The sequence below is a fragment of the Mesocricetus auratus genome, unplaced genomic scaffold, assembly GCF_017639785.1.
Source record: "Mesocricetus auratus isolate SY011 unplaced genomic scaffold, BCM_Maur_2.0 Super-Scaffold_100046, whole genome shotgun sequence".
NCBI classification, from domain to species: domain Eukaryota; kingdom Metazoa; phylum Chordata; class Mammalia; order Rodentia; family Cricetidae; genus Mesocricetus; species Mesocricetus auratus.
Genome location: NW_024429223.1, coordinates 4,533,155 through 4,551,653, shown reverse-complemented (window position 1 = coordinate 4,551,653; position 18,499 = coordinate 4,533,155). Strand labels below are relative to the sequence as shown.

The window sequence follows — 18,499 nt, the reverse complement described above, 5'->3', positions numbered from 1 at the left end:
GAGTCAAAATGTCTGTGTTGCGTCTTTAAAGGCCGCTCAAGATTTGCATGGGAGGGTCTACCAGGAGACTCGAGTCGAAGCCATTTCAGCATATAAGAACCTGAGGGTGGCCGGGCGGTGGCGGCACACGCCTTTAATCCCAGCACTCGGAGGCAGAGGCAGGCGGATCTCTGTGAGTTCGAGGCCAGGCTGGACCGACAGCCTCCAAAACAATACAGAGAAACCCTGTCTCGTAAAAACCAAAAAAAAAAAAAAAAGAACCTGAGGGTGTTTTTTGGGGTAAAGAGGGTGCTGGCGTGTCCGAGGGTCATTCATCTGGGTCCTGTTTGTAGGAGTGGTTGGAAGGACAATGTACATGCATCTTTGGACATCATGATGTACATCCGGCAAAGGAAAGAGACCAAAACCATAGAAGTCGCTGAGGACTTTCCGTCACCAAAAGAAAATGTGAAGTTGGGAAAGAAGTTGCCATCTGGTAGGTGATTTGAGCTAAAGCAGCGTTTTTTTGGAGTGCTTTTGGTTCTGCGTGTTAACATATGCCACACTCTAATAGGATAAAGGACACTTGTTTCAGCTCCCAGATATTCTGGTTATATTGGCTTTTCAGCTATAATCAGGAAAAGAGCTTTGATGAGAGTCCTTAGTAGGTTGTCTGTCGGTTAACTTATGGTGGCAATGTCATCTGGTCCCTGGCTCTTGAGGGTGATGCTTTGCCTGTCCATACCTGACCATCTCTTTCTCTAGTACCTTCTCTGGTTTGCGTGTGCTGTACTTGTATTATAGTCGCTGAAAAAGACACTTAGCGTTTTATATTCAAATTCCTGAAGTTCTCGCCTTTGCTTTATTTTGGGGGGCAGGTAGGAATAGGGGGGGAAGGGAGATGAGAACTTGGTGAAAAAAAAACCGTTTATATAATGTTGAACAGTCGCTAAGTGACCCCGGTCACATTTTGTAATCAAACGTGGCCAAAAATCTAAAGGCTAGCGTGAAAAACTGCACACACATGTCAGCCATTTCCGGTATCAGACATCATTAATCCTTTGCAGCTAGACGAGTCCTTAGCAGCCAGAGCTAATAGGTAGCAGGAAAAGCTGTTTTAATATGACAAAAGACGTCCGTGTTGGAAAGCCAAGCCACTCAGCTAAGTTGATCGGAGCCAATCGATGCACGCTAGGTAACTTGGAGTAGTTTCTGATGACGCTATGCAGTTAAAGTTTGTGTTAGAGCGTGCCTTTTTTTAATTGCATTTATTTATTTATTTATTCACCTTGTATGTGTGGTAGCTGGACAGTGTACGTATATGAAGGTCTGAGGACAACTAGCAAGGGTCTGTCCTCTCTTCCCACCTTCTGTATTGCAGAAATCAAACTCGGGTCCTCAGGTCTGGCAGCAAGTGCCCTTACTCACCGAGCTGCTGCCTCAGCCCTTGGGTTGTTTGTTTTTAAAGATGAATTTATTTATTCTTATGCATATGAGTGTTTTGCCTGCGTGTGTGTATGTGTGTATGTGTGTGTGTGTGTGTGTATGCACTCACCAGTGTGCCTGATGCCCACCAAGGTCAGACTTGGGGATTGGGTCCCTGGGGACTGGAGTTCCAGTCGGTTATGGGCCACCGTGTAGGTGATGGGGAACTGAACCTGCTCCTCCGCGAGAGTATTAAGCGCTCTTAAACTGCTGAGGCATTGTTCCAGCCCCGTTTTGGTTTGTTTTATTCTGTTACTAATTTAAAAAAAAAAAGATTGCCCGTTTTATGAAATCATGTCAGAAAGAAAAGCAACCCTGAACATTAAAGACAAATTTTAAAAAAGGAGGAAACGCCGTTTCACCAACTTCCTTATCCTGAGAGTAGCTCAGACGACCGTGTTCATCTTGCTGTCTGAATGTCTGTCGCTGTCTGCACACGGTTGCCCCTGAGCAGTCGTATGTGGTGAGCAAGATCCACGTGCTGTTTGGGAAGCTGCTGTTCTGCCCTTACCGTGTCCTCCACCTTTCCATAAGTACGCCCTGCGCATGTGCCTGGTGCCCTCGGAGGGCAGAAGAGGGCGCTGGGTTCCCGGAACTGGAGTCCAGACGATTTAAGCCACCATGTGAGTGCTGGGAACGGAACCCCAGTCCTTTGTGAGAGCAACGAGTGCTTTTAATTCCTGAGCCATCTCTCCAGCCCGAAAGAAGTTTGTTTACTTTTTAAATCCATTTCTGTGTTAGTCGGGGTCACTATTGCAGTGATGAAACAGCATGAACAAAAGCAGCTTTGGGGGAGAGGGTTTGTTTTGCTAACATTCCCACATCCGTGTTCATCACCAAAGGATGTTGGTAGAAACTCAAGCAGGCAGGAACCGGGAGGCGGGAGCTGATGCAGAGCCCATGGAGGGGAGCTGCTCACTGGCTTGCTCCTCACAGCTAGCTCAGCCTGCTTCCTTACAGAACCCAGGACCCAGCTGTTGCACGGCTCAGAATGACTGGGCCTGCCAATATCAATCACTACTTAGGAAACTCCACTACAGACTGGCCTGCAGCCAATCCTACGGGGGCAATTTCTCAAGTGAAGTTCCCTCCTGTCGTCTGAATCCAACTTGTGTCAATTTGATATAAAAACCAGCCTGCCCATTTCCAAAGCAGTTTTCAGCTCCATTACCATTTATCTCTCTTGCAGTGTTGGTCATACTGTACAGGGGCTCTACTACTGAGCCATGCCCCCAGCCCCTCACTGGGGGATTCTAGGCAGGGGCTCTACCACTGAGCCACACCCCCAGCCCCTCACTGGGGGATTCTAGGCAGGGGCTCTACCACTGAGCCACCCCCCAACCCCTCACTGGGGAATTCTAGGCAGGGGCTCTACCACTGAGCCACACCCCCATCCCCTCACTGGGGGATTCTAGGCAGGGGCTCTACCACTGAGCCACACCCTCAAGCCCCTTCACTAGGTGATTCTAGGCAGGGGCTCTACCACTGAGCCACACCCCCAGCCCCTCACTGGGGGATTCTAGGCAGGGGCTCTACCACTGAGCCACCCCCCAACCCCTCACTGGGGAATTCTAGGCAGGGGCTCTACCACTGAGCCACACCCCCATCCCCTCACTGGGGGATTCTAGGCAGGGGCTCTACCACTGAGCCACACCCCCATCCCCTCACTGGGGGATTCTAGGCAGGGGCTCTACCACTAAGCCACACCCCAGCCCCTCACTGGGGGATTCTAGGCAGGGGCTCTACCACTGAGCCACACCCCCATCCCCTCACTGGGGGATTCTAGGCAGGGGCTCTACCACTGAGCCATGCCCCAGCTCATGTATTACCAATTTTAAATTCCATATTCAACAAGTATTTTTTTAAGTACAGCTCATTCTTTTGCCAATGCTAGAGAATTTGAATGAATTTTGACATGTTCTCTTCTGTCTGTTACATTTATTGGCCATTTTTTCCTTTTGTCCATTGCCTACCTATGCCCTTAATCTGTTCCCTACTGGAATATTCATCCTTCCTTACTACCCTTAAACCTCCCATATTTGTACTCTTCCTAGTTAGCTTGTCCTTTGGGCAGTGCTGTATTGTTTCTGTGAAATTTATTTTCATTCTTCCTATGTGTCTGTGTGTAAGTCACTCCTATAAACGCAGGCCAAAAGAGGGCATCAGATCCCCTGCAGCTGGAGTTACAGGCAGTCGGTTGTGAACTGCCTGACGTGGGTGCTGGGAACCCCGCTCAGGCCTTCTCTGCAAGGACAGCCGGTGGTCTTAACGGTGGCACTGTCTCACCTGCCCCAACTTCTATATTCTTGTTTGATGTGTTTCCCTCTTGTAAAAGGTTGTGCCTCTGGAAGGTTCTGGAAGACCCTGTCGTCTGTGGTTGGTGGACTCCTGGCCCTTGGCATTGGACTTCTTACGTCCGTCTACCTGGCCACCCTGCATGAGAATGACCTGTGGTTTTCCAATATCAAGGTATGGGCTACTTTGTTATTACACGATCGGCTCACTTGTTTCTTTTTTGTTTGTTTGTTTTTTGTTTTTTCGAGACAGGGTTTCTCTGTATTGTTTTGGAGGCTGTCCTGGAACTTGCTCTGTAGACCAGGCTGGCCTCGAACTCACAGAGATCCGCCCGCCTCTGCCTCCCGAGTGCTGGGGTTAAAAGCGTGCGCCACCAACGCCCGGCTCCCTATCGGCTCACTTGTTTCCCCAGTAGTTAGCCGTGTGGATTAATGACCAAGGCCACACGGTTTAACCTTGAGAGAGAATCTAACCACTGCGCGTCTGTAATCCCGGTGTTCAGGTGGCAAAAGGGAAGGCAAGCACTCAAAGGCCAGCTTGGGCTACATGAGACCTTGTCCTCCCCCAAGACGAAAAGAATGCTGGATTTTTGAAAAGGGGTTTTGACCCAACGATAAAAAGACTTACATGCTCATCGTTTAGAAAATAGCATCCAAGTTTGTATAATCCGATGAGTTTCGGTGTGGCGGTACCTGCATTGTCCCAGCACCAGGGAGACAGAGGCGGAAGGGTTGAGAGTTGAGGCTAGCCTGGGACGCATCATCGCTGAGCCATCTCTCCAGCCCCAGATAATGCTTCTTTATGAACACTGACATCTTTATTTTGAATAAGGGCTAAAGTGCCTCTATGGGACTATGTAAGCCAAAGTAAATGCTAGTAGAAGTATGGCAGGAAGACTTATAACTAATGGTAAAGTACTAAGTCAAGCCGTTTATGAATGGCCTTGCTCTCATCCTTCAGGAACCGTTCTCCCTCACCAGGATGCCCGGGGACCCTTGACTTTCACCGGTTTCGGAGCGGTCATTGTGCTGTGTTTTCAGTAGGGCCGAGTCCCTGTTTTGTGGGTAACCCTGAGCAAAATTCCGTGGAGAACGTGGAGGGGGGGGACCAGCAAAGGCCTCAGCTTGTGTTGGGTACTAAACGGAGTAAATAAGTATCAGACAGCTGCGGGCACTGAGCTCAGCGGCATCGGCGCCAACGAACAAGACAAGACCCTTCCTCCATGTGGGTGATAGATACTTGAGAAGGATACAGGCTAGGCTTTAGATGGTGGCCCACAGGAGGGTCAGGGAGGGTTTTCTCTTGGATGCACCAACGCGGCGCTGCCGGGGGAACAGACGGGGGGGGGGGTGAGGGTGAACCGAGTTCGCTCCCATCAGACAGAAAGGCCTGTGGGCGAGCGGGGAGCCCTGTGCTGGCTAACCAGGCTGCAGCGCCTCACTAGAGAGACGTCTCCTCCGGCTGTGGCGTGGAGAAAGGATTGAGGAGGGCAGAACAAAGCCAGAGCCCACCGCTGAGTTAATCCTGTTCAGTGGATTCCGTGAGACCCGAATATCCAATTAGGATATCCAGAGAGCGATTATCTTCTGTGAGCCAGCCCTGCTCTAGGCCAGAGAATCCGGGCATTGAAGGAGACTTAATTGTCATGAGAGGGGCGGAAATCAGAAAGGAAAATCAAAGCAGGTGGGGAGTGACTAGGGGCTCCTCAGGGGTAAGATGGCGAGGACCAGGACCTGCGTGGTTAAAAAAAAAAAAAAAAGAGTAGAGGCAATCTCAGGGACTCGGCTCCAAAGCAGGATTGAAGTTGGCAGGCCCAGGGTCGGGGAGGAGGAGGCATGGGGGCCAGATCCGTGAGCATATTAAGGAATGAGAGATGGATTATTTCGAGCCAAGTGTGAGTGAGATGGCCAGGATTCGGGGTCATGCTGCTCAGGTGACACATGCTGCTGCGGAAAAGGTTATGGGAACTTCTGTGGTCACAGATCGGAGGGATCCTAAATCAATGCGTTTGCCCAAATACTTGGGTGGGGATGCAGAGGTTTTGTTGTTTTTTGTCAACTTGACACAAGCTCGAGTCATCTGGGAAGAGGAAACCTCACTTGGGAAGATGCCTCCAACAGCCTGGCCTGCCAGGAAGTCTCCGGAGCATTTTCTTGATTAACGGTTGACGTGGGAGGGTTCAGCCCAGTGCCATCTCTAGGCAGGTGGTCCCTGGTTACATAAGAAAGCAGACTGAGTAAGCCATCCAGCAGCGCCCCCTCCGTGGCCTCAGCTTCTGCCCTGACTTCCCTTCCTGGTGGATTGATGCGTGAGGTGGTGGTGTTTTATCACAGCAGTAGAAATCTGAGTCATGGATTACAGCAAAGCTGGGGGGGGGGATCTCCGCTGTGGGTTCCAGATGCTGCTCGATGACGCTCTTAGTTTTGGATCTGGGAGACGCTAGCAGGTTTTGCTATAAGTGGGGGCGTGCCAGAAGTTCCACCTGCTAGAGAGACGTCCGAGGTTGGGTGGAGAGATTGGGGATAAAGGTTAAAGACAGCAGGAGACGATTTGGCTGTGGGTCTACAGCCGTCCATGGGCTCCTTGGTCTGCAAAGACTTCCACTCTGACGCGCCTCCTTTGGGAGCTTGAGTTTGCCCTCCCATCACGTAGGGTTCAGAGGCCAGAAGGCGTTGGGGAGAAGAGGGTGGGGTCGGAATTTTCTAGGAAGTTGATTTGGAAGGACGTTTCGCCATCTTTGCAGAAGGTCACTTGACAGGGCAGGAAGATAGTGACAGCCCAGTGTCTCCTGGGATCAGCCTGGTGGCTGGCTAGCTGCGTCTGTCACCTGTGCACAGTGACATCTCTCCAGGTGGAGAACTAGCCCTCGGCAGAGCCGCCCTGACTCTCGCAGACTCTAGTTGCTGCTGGGCAGCGGCGGTGGCGGCACACACCTTTAATCCCAGCACTCGGGAGGCAGAGGCAGTTGAGTGTCTTGAGTTCGAGGCCAGCCTGGTTTGCACAGGCCCAGGCCAGCCGGGATGACCCAGTTTCGAAAAGCCAGTCTCAGATTGAGGGATCCCCCAAGTAGCTGTCACCTCTGAGTGTGGTTGGCCATAAATCCACTAACCATTCAGGATGAGCAGTAGGGTAAAATGACTCCCAGAGCTCAGGGACTTGAAGTTGACGTAAAGATACAGGACAGGCCGGGCGGTGGTGGCGCATGCCTTTAACACCAGCACTCGGGAGGCAGAGGCAGGCGGATCTCTGTGAGTTTGAGGCCAGCCTGGTCTATAGAGCGAGTTCCAGGACAGCCTCCAAAACAATACAGAGAAACCCTGTCTCGAAAAATAAAAAAATAAAAATAAAAAAGATACAGGACAGAATCAGCTAAAGGGGAAGACGTAGGTAGTCTAGAACGCCCCAAGTATCCACCACCCTTCCTTGCAAGCTCAGGTTGTGTAGAGACAAGCCTTCCCACAAGCCTGGTTCCAGAGCCGCATCAGTCCCAAATGAACACACAGGAGGCTATATTAATATGGAGCCGTTGGCCTTGCTTGTTTCTTACTGGCTAGCTCTGACTTAAGTATTTACCCCATAATTGTTAATCTAAGTATTTCTCTTACCGTACGGACATCTTACTTCTCTGGCGGGCTACATGATGACTCCCTGTGTTTCTCCTACCCAGAGTCCTCCTGGACGCCTAGTCCCACCTATCTTGCTTCCCTATTGGTCAACAGTGTTTTATTGACATATACACAGGACTTCCCCATCAAGGTTGAAGTACCCTCTGGGTGCCGGTGTGTGGTTTGATGCCAGCCAGGACAGCTCATTTAAGCTTCACGTAGACGAGTGTCTTAGGGTCACTGTTGCTGTGACGAAACGTCGTGACCAAGAGCAACTTGGGGAGGAACGGGTTTATTTCAGCCTATCTCTGTATCATGGTCCATCGTTGAAGGGGGCTAGAGCGTCTCTGTATCACAGTCCGTCGTTAAAGGGGGCTACAGCGTCTCTGTATCACGGTCCGTCGTTGAAGGGGGCTAGGGCAGGAACCTGGAGGCAGGCTCTCGAGCAGAGGTCCTGGTGGAGTGCCGGCTACTGGCTTACTCCTCCTGGCTTGCTTAGGCTCCTTGCTGTATGTGTGGGGGGTGGCACCTTTCCCAGTGAGTTGAGCCCGCCCATATTGATCAAGAAACTGTACCACAGGCTAGTCTGCTGAGCTCATTTCCTTAACTGAGGTTCTCTCTTTCATAGTGACCCCAGGTGGTGTCAGACTGACATAAAAACTAGCTGTCCCTACAGTCAGTGGATCGTCTGCAGCCTACAGAGGTCAGGTTGATACTGGGTGGCCCTAGCCTCCCAGTTAATGGCCAGGCTTACTGATGTCCTGAGTCCTCTTTGTACACACGGGAGGCTGTTCTGAGTGGGCAGCATCAGCTGTCAGGTGAGGACTTCAGGGAAAGGACGCTGGTCACTGATGAGTTAAAGGCTACCTTCCAGGAACAGAGGGCTGGGAATAGCCGCATTCTTGACTCCTGGAGCTTGGAAGTTCCTTCCAAGGGCAGGGTAGCCCTGTGTGTGTAGCCCAGGCTGGCCAGAACTCAGGATTCTCCTGCCACCACTCCCTGCTGGCTTTTGATACCGAAGGCACTCTCAAAGCCGCCGTGCCAAAGACGAGAGAGCTGAGGAAGCCGGGTTTGGGGCTCCGAAGGCAGCCCTCCATCTGTGTTGAAAAACCAGACACTTTCATGTTACCAGCTTGTAGATGTGTGGGTGAGATTGTTTCAGAAGTGTGTAGACCGGGAATGAAGGAGAAGCCTGGACAGCCCCTTTCTGTGCCTCCGTTGCCATCTGGGAAGCCGCAAGCTGGCGTATCCTCTAACAGGTTTCTTCCGCCCACCACACCCCCTGTCTTGTGGAGGCTACAACTGGGCTCAGAGTCTCACGGGCTCCTCTCCCCTGCTCAAGTCAAGCAGTCTCTCTGTCTCTCTCTCTCTCTCTCTCTCTCTGTCTCTCTCTCTGTTTCAACACACAGGGTTTCTCTGTGTGGCCCTGGCTGACGTGGAACTCGCTGTGTAGACCAGGCTGGCCTTGAACTCAGAGATCCACCCGCCTCTGCCTCCTGAGTGCTGGGATTAAAGGTGTACGCCAGTACGCTTGGTACTAAGTTACTTTTCAGTGAGCAACATACTTTCATTTTGAGTCCTTGGAATTGTTAATTATCCAGATACCCAAAATAATTCCTTGTAAGATAAAGAGCTCACGTGTTGAGTTTCTGTCTTCCAGATGATTTTGCTGGTTTAATTTTTGCTTGATTTTAAGATAACATCCGACTATTGGTCCTCCAGACTCAACCTTGACTGCTGGGGTTGGAGTTGCAAGTGTACATCACCATGCCCTACTTCAATATAGGGTGTGTGTGTGTGTGTGTGTGTGTGTGTGTGTTACCATGATGACATCATTGTTAGGCTTAAGTCAGTGTAGCTTTTTTTTTTTTTTACCAGAACACATTAGTTGTTTTGCTTACACTTCTGGGCTCTGGTTAGGGTCATGGAAAATCTCAAGCGTTGCCCAAGAGGACGTGGTTGTCAGGGGTGCTTGGAGTCCGGGTAAGATGAGGACATGATGGTGTCACCTCAGTGACTTCACTGGAACTCCGAGCATAAGCCAGGCTCACCTTGACTGCGTGACAGTCTGCTGCAAAGTGATTGTGGGAGCCTCCTTTGCAGTGTCGGGGTTTGAAAAGTGGGAACCTGCGGGCGCCAACTTGAAAAGCTGAAGGGACAGATACTGACTTAGGCAGTATGGAAAAATCTATTTCCGAACCCCTTCTCAGCCCCGCTTATGGGCTAGAGGGTTTATGTCCTCCTGTTCAGTCACCGTACTTTGGTCTTCCTTGTCACGAAAATTCAAATGTTACAGATTTTTAAAAAATGCATATCCTATGTTGATTGTCTGCAGTGTGCTCGGTGCATTTTATGTTTTTCTTTTTTTTTTCTTTCTCAGTAAACACCTTAGCTTTAAATTGGCCTCTAAAGTGCAGCCTGCTTTTTCTACTGTGATTTATCTTAATCAGAAACAACCAAAAGGGCATTGCCCTTAACTCCCAGTGCGTTAGTGGGGCTAAGTGAATAAGCCTGTGTTTAAAGCAGGTGGACCTCCGGGGCTGCAGGGGAGGGAAGACAGAGGAGTCGGGAGGCAGCCGGCTGCTGGGAAGATCTGCCTGGAGCTGGATCAGGAGGGGCAGCTTAGCTTGGCTGAGGGGATGCTGTTAGTCCTGGCAAGCGGGGGACAGCCAGTGCATCTGAATGACTGCTGTCGCAGAAGCTATAGGAAAGCTACGTTGCCATTATGCTTCTTTTTGTTGAACGTTTACTGAGCTTTGTTTGTTGTCATACGTGTTATACTGTGATGGTGAAACAGACTTGCAGATGAAAAATGTCGCAGCTGCTTTTTGTTTGTTTATAATTGTATCACCTTCCCCTTCCCCCCTTTTTTTAACCTTCCCAAATGCTTAAAATCATGGCTTCCTTTTTATTAATTGTCGTTATGAATAGGGAAGGGCATACCCGTTGATTTTCAATACCAAATGATCGAGCCTGAAGACATACATACAAACAATATTGTAGAGACTGAGCAGGTTGTACTTAGGAACACACGCACGCGCGCGCGCGCACACACGTTTTTATGATTTAGTCCAGACTGGCGTTGAACTCACAAGAGATCCGCTTGTCTCTGCCTCTTGAATGCTGGGTCCAAAGGCACGTGTTGCCCACACCCAGCTTCAGTTCACATGGCTTTTATCAGAAAGTGTTTTCAGAGCTGGCTGGACCAGCTGCTCCGGATGCTGAGGCAGAGGATTGCAGAGTAAGTTAAGGCTGGCGTAGGCGGTTGGCCAGACCCCTGTCTCAATGTCAACAAAGTGAAGAAAGGTCAGAGATGTCACTTAGCAGTGGTGTTTGCCTAGGCCTGGGGCTCAGTTTCCCTCCCTGCCTCCCTGTCTCTCCCTCCCTCCCTTTCTTCCTCTGTCTCTCCCTCCCTCCCTCCCTCTCTCTCTCCCTCTCTCTCTCTTTCCATGTCTCCCTCCCTCCCTTCCTCCCTCTCTCTCTGTCTCTGTCTCTGTCTCTCTCTGTCTCTCTACACACACGCACACACGCACACCCCACAGAAAGAGGGAAAATCTTTGGAGTGTTGAAGGTAAAAAACTTGGTTCAGGCAGGGGTAGAGCGTTTGGCTAGTCTGTGCATGCCTGGGTTTCATTTCTGCCATCGCCACCAAAGGAAAATACTTTCCCTTATGTTTCCATCCCGCCCGCATCTGCATCATCTTACCTGGCAAACCTGACGTCACACGTGCAGTTTGCCATGTCTGATGTCGCGCCCTACACTTTCCACGCAGCCAGTGACAGGATTTCACCGCGCTTGTGCCATTGTTAGACTTAAAAAAAAAAAATGCGTGCTTATGGAATCCAGCCGACTTGTCGTGCGCATGTGCTCCTGTTTATTTCACCCTTTGAATGCGCCCCAATTTTGGAGAGTTAGATTGTTTCTAATTGTGTCATTAGACGCCCAAAATTACTTACTTAACTTCTCACTTTTAAAGTGGCAGTAAAAACATGTCACTTTCTACTCGTCTTGAAATTGTGTCAGAACAATTAACGAAAATGAAGTGAGCTGGATTCTCCCCTCCCTCCCTCCCTCCCTCCCCCCCTCCCTCCCTCCCTCCCCCCCTCCTAAGGCTTGCGCGTGCAAAGCTACACTACGGCACTCTGCCCCAGAGTTTGCATCTCGTGAATCTCAGAGGCCTATTATCCAAATTCCAGGCAGATCTGGTGAGACCCAGAGGAGTGTAAAAACTGAGTGAGGCCTCTCCAGCTCTGTCCTCTGGTGAAGCTGCAGCGTATAGGTATAGATGGGCCTGAGGTACTGGCGTGACCACCCATGGGGGCCGTGGGAATGGGCGCGCGCGGAGCCACACAGCTGTTTTCCTAAGCTAGGCAGTTTGAAAGGAGCCCTAGCAAGGTTTGACTGTTTCTGTAGGTTGTGGGATTTAGTAGAACAGGACCCGCAGTTTGAACCACCCTAACATTGCCAATCACTGTTCACTAAACTCAGGAAAAAGAAACCATTGTTGAGGTCTTGCTGTGTTGCCCTGGCTGGCCTGGGACCCACCACGTAGACCAGGCTGACCTTGAACTCAGAGTTCTCCCCGCCTCTCACTCTGCTTCCTGAGGGCTGGGAGTAGAGGGCTGCACCACCGGGGCAGGCTCAAAGGAATCACTGTCGAAAAGCAACCTCTACCCTAAAGCCGCTTCCGCTGGTCTGGGTATGTCCCTCACCTCTCCCCACCGTAGCCGGATCAAGAAAGAACTTGTCAGTTACAGTCACGACGGCTGATTACCCAGAAGGAGCTGGCAGGAGGCTGTGAAACAGTAGAGTAAGAGAAAGGGAGAGAAGAAGCAGTAGAGTAAGAGAAAGGGAGAGAAGAAGCCCGCAACACTTTATAGCAAAGACTTGAAGACGGAGACCAAATGCATCACAAATGACCAGCACTCAGGAGGCTAAGGCAAGGGCAGAGAGTCTAAGGCCAGCCTCAACTACACAGTGAGACTGTCCCCAAGATAAAAAGCATTTGCCAGTTTGGGAGAGAGACTTTTTTTTTTTTTTTTCGAGACAGGGTTTCTCTGTATTGTTTTGGAGGCTGTCGGTCCAGCCTGGCCTCGAACTCACAGAGATCCGCCTGCCTCTGCCTCCTGAGTGCTGGGATTAAAGGCGTGCGCCACCACCGCCCGGCTGAGAGAGACTTTTTAAAGATGTAATTATTGTTTATGAGTATGAGTGCCTGCCTGCGGATCTGTCTATACAAGAAGAGGGCACCAGGTCTCCTGGGAGTGGAGTTACAGTGGGTGTGAGCCTCCATGTGGGCCCAGGCCCTCTGCAAGTTCTCCTGCTTGCTGTGGTGGTTTGGAAGAAAATGGCCCCATAGGCCTATTGGGAGTGACACTGGTAGGTGTGGCCTTCTTGGAGTGGGTGTGGCCTTGTTGGAGGAAGCATGTCAACTGTTGAGTGTACAAATTGAAAGGGCATCGTTGGTCCCAGGGAGTGTTAGCCCAACGGAACCGTTACCCACGGAAACATGATGTGGCAGATCGGGCCTGTGGTCCCAGCAATTGAGGGGTTACCCTGGGCTACATAAGGGGTTTGAAGCCACGTGTGTACATATGTGCACACACACGCACGCACACACGCATGCACACACACTAATTCTGAGCCACTGAGCTGGCCTGCTGTGTAAGAGGCACCTTGGACATAAGCCTGATGATCCTGGTTTGATTTCTGGAATTCATGTAAAGAGGGAAAAGAGCCTGCTCTACAAAGTTGTCTACTCAACTCCGCGTGTATGAGGTGTGCACGGTTAGGTACAGAGCAGCCTGAGATTGTAAGTCTTAGCCTTTGGGGATGTAGCCGTGTGACAGAGCGATTCTGGGGCGGCGCACACGGCCCCTCGGTTTCAGAGAAGACGGGGAGGTGGATTGCAAGACTTAAGAAGAAACCAGGGGACATTCCAGGATCACGTGACCTAAGAGGACAGTCGGGGTTGATCTCGCTTCCGACTTCTTCATAGTCACATATGAAACTCGGGGGCCACGAACGGAATTGAGTGTGGTGGTGGTACACACCTGTAAAGCCAACGCTCAAGGAGCTGAGGCAGGGGGATCACAAGTTTAGAGCTGATCTAGGCTTACAACAGTGAAGTGCATATTAGCCTGTCACACACAAAAATTAATTTTGAATGACGCTTATAGAATATTCTACTTACAACAGTGAAGTGCATATTAGCCTGTCACACACAAAAATTAATTTTGAATTAATATTCTAAGCGATTTACATGTTAACTTACTCATTTCATCTTATGTAAAGGCATTGCCTTAGCCACTGTTGTATTTCTGCGAGGGGACACCATCACCAAGACAGCGTTTTAAAGAGAAAACGTTTGGCTTGGGGCTCATTTACAGTTTTAGAGGTTTAGTCCATTATCATTCATGGCAGAGAACATGGCTCTAGAACAGCCGAGAGCTACGTCTTGATCCTAAGGCCGAGAGAGAGACAGAGAGACAGACAGACAGAGACAGAGACAGACGGACAAAGATGGACAGAGAGAGAGAGAGAGAGACAGAGACACAGAGACAGACACAGAGAGGGAGAGACAGAGACAGAGAGACAGACAGAGACAGACAGACAGAGACAGAGACAGAGAGAGAGACAGAGAGAAAGACACAGAGAGAGACAGAGAGACAGACAGAGACAGACAGAGAGAGACAGAGAGAAAGACACAGAGAGACAGAGAGAAAGACACAGAGAGAGAGACAGAGAGACAGACAGAGACAGAGAGAGAGAGAGACAGATAGACAGAGAGAGAGACAGAGAGAGAGAGCGCCTGGACCTGTCACGGCCTTTTGAAGCCTCAGTGCCCACCCCAGCGACATACCTTCTCCAACACGGACACACTCGAGTGAGTCAACACCTCCTCCTCCTACTAATCCTTCCAAATAATGCCACTCCCTGGTGCCCAAGCATTCAGACATACGCGCCTATGGGGGCCGTTCTTATTCCAGCCGACTGGGGCCACAGTCGTTATACGAAGGCTTCTTATCCTGGGAAATCATTCTCAAGCTACTAAAGAAACCGAAAGAGGGAATACTTAACCCGGCCTTTAGGCAGATCTTCAAAACAGTGGCAGAAGTGGATCTTGGCAGTGTATGCCTTTAACTCTGGTACTCAGGAGGCAGGAGCAGGCAGGGAGAGGTCAGTCTGGTCCACCTTGTGAGCTGCAAGCCAGCCAAGGCTATACAGCTAGATTTCATCTCTAGAAAATAAAAACAAATATATGCAGAATAGAAGGGGGGAAAAGCCAGAAATGCTGTCATTTATTATATTTACTGTAGGACCAAGGCCACATAGCACCCACAGCACAGAGTGCATTGGACGTGAGCAGCGCAGGCTTCCATTGTGTGATGAAGTAATGGATGATCGCGTAATATAATGACTAAGGAACGGTGTGATAGTAACGTAGCCCGTGAAAAGGAGGGAAAGGGCGGTGCAGACATCCTGGATTCTCTTTTACAGCTAGATGCAAAGTGCATCTATAAATGTTTGCCTCAGAACTATTCCAAACTGGTAGTTGGTTGGTCTGGAGGTGGGTTTCAGTTGGCAGAGTGCCGGGTAGCGTGCAGGAAGCCCTGGCTTCTCTCCAGCATCATGTAGACGGTGCGTTGTGCTCACACCCACAATCCCAGCGCTGGGAGGCGGGAGCAAGGTGATCTTCTGATATCCGAAGGCGTCTTCAACTACATAGAGATTTCGAAGTCAGCCTGGGCTCCGTGAGAGACCCTGTCTCAAAAAAAACAACAACTTGCTAAATCGACAGATAGATCTGGGTTTTGGTAATACATCCCTGTAATCCTAGCACTTAGGAAGTGGAAATAGAAGACTTGAGAGACCCGGGTTCAAGACCAGCCTGGGCTCCACGGTGATACCGTCTCAAAATACAGCACCCCCACCCCTACCCCATAGGTGTGTTTGTGAAAGAAAAGTACTCAAAATCACAGGAGAAGAATACACAGCATTTTTACATCAGTAGTTAATGCGCAGAGAGGTGTGTCCTGTGCTGTCATAGTTAAGAAGGTCGCCCTGTAAACCTCCCTAATTAAAAGCAGGACACACACACACACACACACACAGAGGGAGGAGAGAGGGGGGAAAAGAGAGAGAGGGAGAGAGAAAACAGACACAAGCAAAGATGGATTCCCAAAGGCCAGACATAACATTGCATGAACACAAGTATATTAAATATATCCAAGCCTTTTTTTTCTTTCAAATTGAAACAGACTCTTACTACTTCTGGCTGGTCTAGAACTCATGTTGTAGACTAGGCTGGCCTCCAGCTGACAGGGGTGCACTAGCATATGCAACTTCCAGACTTATTTTTTTTTTTTTTGGTTTTTCGAGACAGGGTTTCTCTGTAGCTTTGGAGGCTGTCCTGGAACTCACTTTGTAGACCAGGCTGGCCTCGAACTCACAGAGATCCGCCTGCCTCTGCCTCCCGAGTGCTGGGATTAAAGGCGTGCGCCACCGATGCTCGGCTCCAGACTTATTTTTAAGTTACACGTACGTATACGTGTATGTATATGCAGGCACACACGAGGCCTATGCCCCCCAGGGGCCAGAAGAGGGCATTGGATCGCCTGGAACTGCAGACAATGGTTGTGCAATTGTGAGTCTGCTGATGTCGGTGCTGGAAGTTAAACCGGGATCTGCTACAAGAGCCGAAAGTGCTCTCGACTGCCGAGCCATCTCTCTGGCTCCCCAGAGTTTGTTTCTGTTTGTTTTGAGCAGATAAAATAGACTTTATTCACCCACTAAAGTAAGCACTCTGGTCGGATGTTGGTGGCGCACGCCTTTAATCCCAGCACTCGGGAGGCAGAGGCAGGTGGATCTCTGTGAGTTTGAGGCCAGCCTGGTCTACAGAGCAAGTTCCAGGACAGCCTCCAAAACAATACAGAGAAACCCTGTCTCAAAAAAACAAAAAAAAGTAAGCACTTTGGTTTCTACCTCAGGATAATGTGACACTTGTCTCTTTGATACATTCATTCCTTTAAATGAAAATCCAAGCTAACTAAAACAACATCCTTGCTGCTTGTAACTTCCCTCCCTCCCTCCCTCCCTCCCTCCCTCCCTCCCTCCCTCCCTCCCTCCTTCCCTCCCTCCCTCCTTCTACTCTCCTTCCCTTCCCTTCTCTCGTACCCCGAGGATTGAACCCAGGACCCTGGTACATTGCAGGTTAAGTGACTAAAAGTATTTCTTGAGTAATTCTTGGCGCACAGAGGAAATGAACGTTGCATATTTAGAAATCAGGAACGAGACCTAGAAAGCAGTGTGCAGAGTCTTGTCGCTCTAAGTCGTGTAATGCAGAGTAAGAGACAGTACCCAGAAACGGATGGAATATTCCCTCGTGGAACTGGAACGTGAACAGTCTGGCAGGAGGAGGGTACGACTAGATAGAGTGGCGAACAGTCAGACGTTTGGGGAAAACGAAACCTTCCACTGTGGCCTCCCCCCACCAAAGGTGGCCGAGATGAAGGAGAAATGCAGGAACTAAAACCCAGAAGCAGGTCATGGCTTCCCAGGTGGCTTGTCTATGCAAATCTGAGGTCTTACAGAAAAGTAGCAAATTGCCAACTGTGGCCCCAGAAAACAATTAATGTAGTTTTAATAGGGAATACTTGGCGATTCTAAAAAAAAAAATACCAGGCACTAGTGCTTTTTTTTTCCAATGAGGAATTTTCTCTGACCTAGGGGATGCAAGTAAGGGGGCGTTTTTTTGCCCATTAGGTAAATGATCTACTTCTGAACCATTCCCCCAGCCCCTCTCCGGTAGGTTCTAGGTGGGCATTCCACTCAAGCTGTAGCTATAGACGCCCAAACTCTTTAAAAAGCCAACAAACAAACAAACCAAAAACTCCTACAGTATTCAGACCATTCTAGAACACATGTTATGAAGCCGTTACAGTGCCGGCATCAGAACAGCAGTTTGGGACTCCCGTGTTGCTTAGCGGTGGCTGAAAACACAGAACTTCCCAATGCTGAAGCATATCTCCTGGAGGAAACATGTTTATGCTCATGTATATGCACATAACATGCAGATTATAACCTGAGATCTTGAACTCCCCCCCCTCCTCATAAGAGTGTATTGCATTCTATGAAAGAGAAGTTGAGCCTCAATGGACTGGGTGATGCCACTGTTTCTCCACGCCACAGCTGGAGTGGAAACCCTGTCCAGCCGCCATCCTGTCCTGGCTTGCAGGACACATTCGAGAGTTGGCTCCTGCGTCCGCAGCTGAACCCTCAGGTCTTCTGAGGCTGAGCCCTCAGCCTCCAGCCTCCGACCTCTTCTTGTCTGAGATGCCAGGTCAATCCTATCCACTTTCATGGGTTTCCTCATGCTGGTGTATTGTGGGCTCACCCCTACGTTTCTCCTACACTGGTGGCTCCCAGTGAGGACCCCACTTAGGGGTCCCCCGATCCAGACCCTTAGTTGGCCACTTTCTTCGGGTGTCCGGTGGGCATTTCAGATGCAGCGGGCCAAAGCCTTGGTCTTCCCGGGCCCTGGCGTTTCCCACACCCGTAGCTCACAACTTCAAGTCTGACTGGGGTAGACCAGAAGGCTTTGAAAGGTCTTCATGCATACAGGAAGTCCCTCAGCAAATCCTACTCCCGAACACACACGGTATCCAGAAGGTGACTGTCCCGAGACTGCCTTTTCTCGGCCTGTGTCACTACGGCGATGCATTAATGCAAGCCCAGCTTTGTTCCTTTTTGTTTTTTTTCCTTTTTAAAATTTTGGTTTTTCGAGGCAGGGTTTCTCTGTATTGCTTTGGAGCCTGTCCTGGAACTCGCTCTGTAGACCAGGCTGGCCTCAACTCACAGAGATCCTCCTGCCTCTGCCTCCCGAGTGCTGGTATTAAAGGCATGCACCACCAACGCCCGGCTTGTTCCTTTATTATTATTATTTTTTTTAAAGAAGACGAGCATAAATAGCGGCTTCCACTATGAAATGTCCAGCGTGCTGGCATTGCACCTGGCTCCGCTCATCTCCCGTGACTCTCTGCCGTCCCTGCTCATCTCCTTCCTGCTTCCGCTTTCATAAATACGTCTGTCTTGAAAATCTAGACTCTGCGTGTGAGGGAAAAGCTGAAATATTT

At 50.0% G+C, this 18,499-nt stretch overlaps 1 protein-coding gene across 3 annotated transcripts in view; it reads left to right on the top strand.

Moving 5' to 3' along the window:
* Window positions 1-18,499, top strand: part of Dpy19l3 (dpy-19 like C-mannosyltransferase 3) — an 81,726-nt gene that overhangs the window by 1,518 nt on the left and 61,709 nt on the right. The window contains exons 1-3 of one of the 3 annotated variants that reach the window (XM_040735453.1): window positions 154-172; window positions 333-475; window positions 3,800-3,933. In XM_040735453.1, the coding sequence (XP_040591387.1) occupies window positions 373-475; window positions 3,800-3,933 (237 nt within the window). In that variant the 5' untranslated portion in view covers window positions 154-172; window positions 333-372. Of the gene's footprint in view, window positions 1-153; window positions 173-332; window positions 476-1,044; window positions 1,175-3,799; window positions 3,934-18,499 lie in introns of those variants that run through there. The other 2 variants (XM_040735452.1, XM_040735454.1) reach the window with 2 other exon arrangements.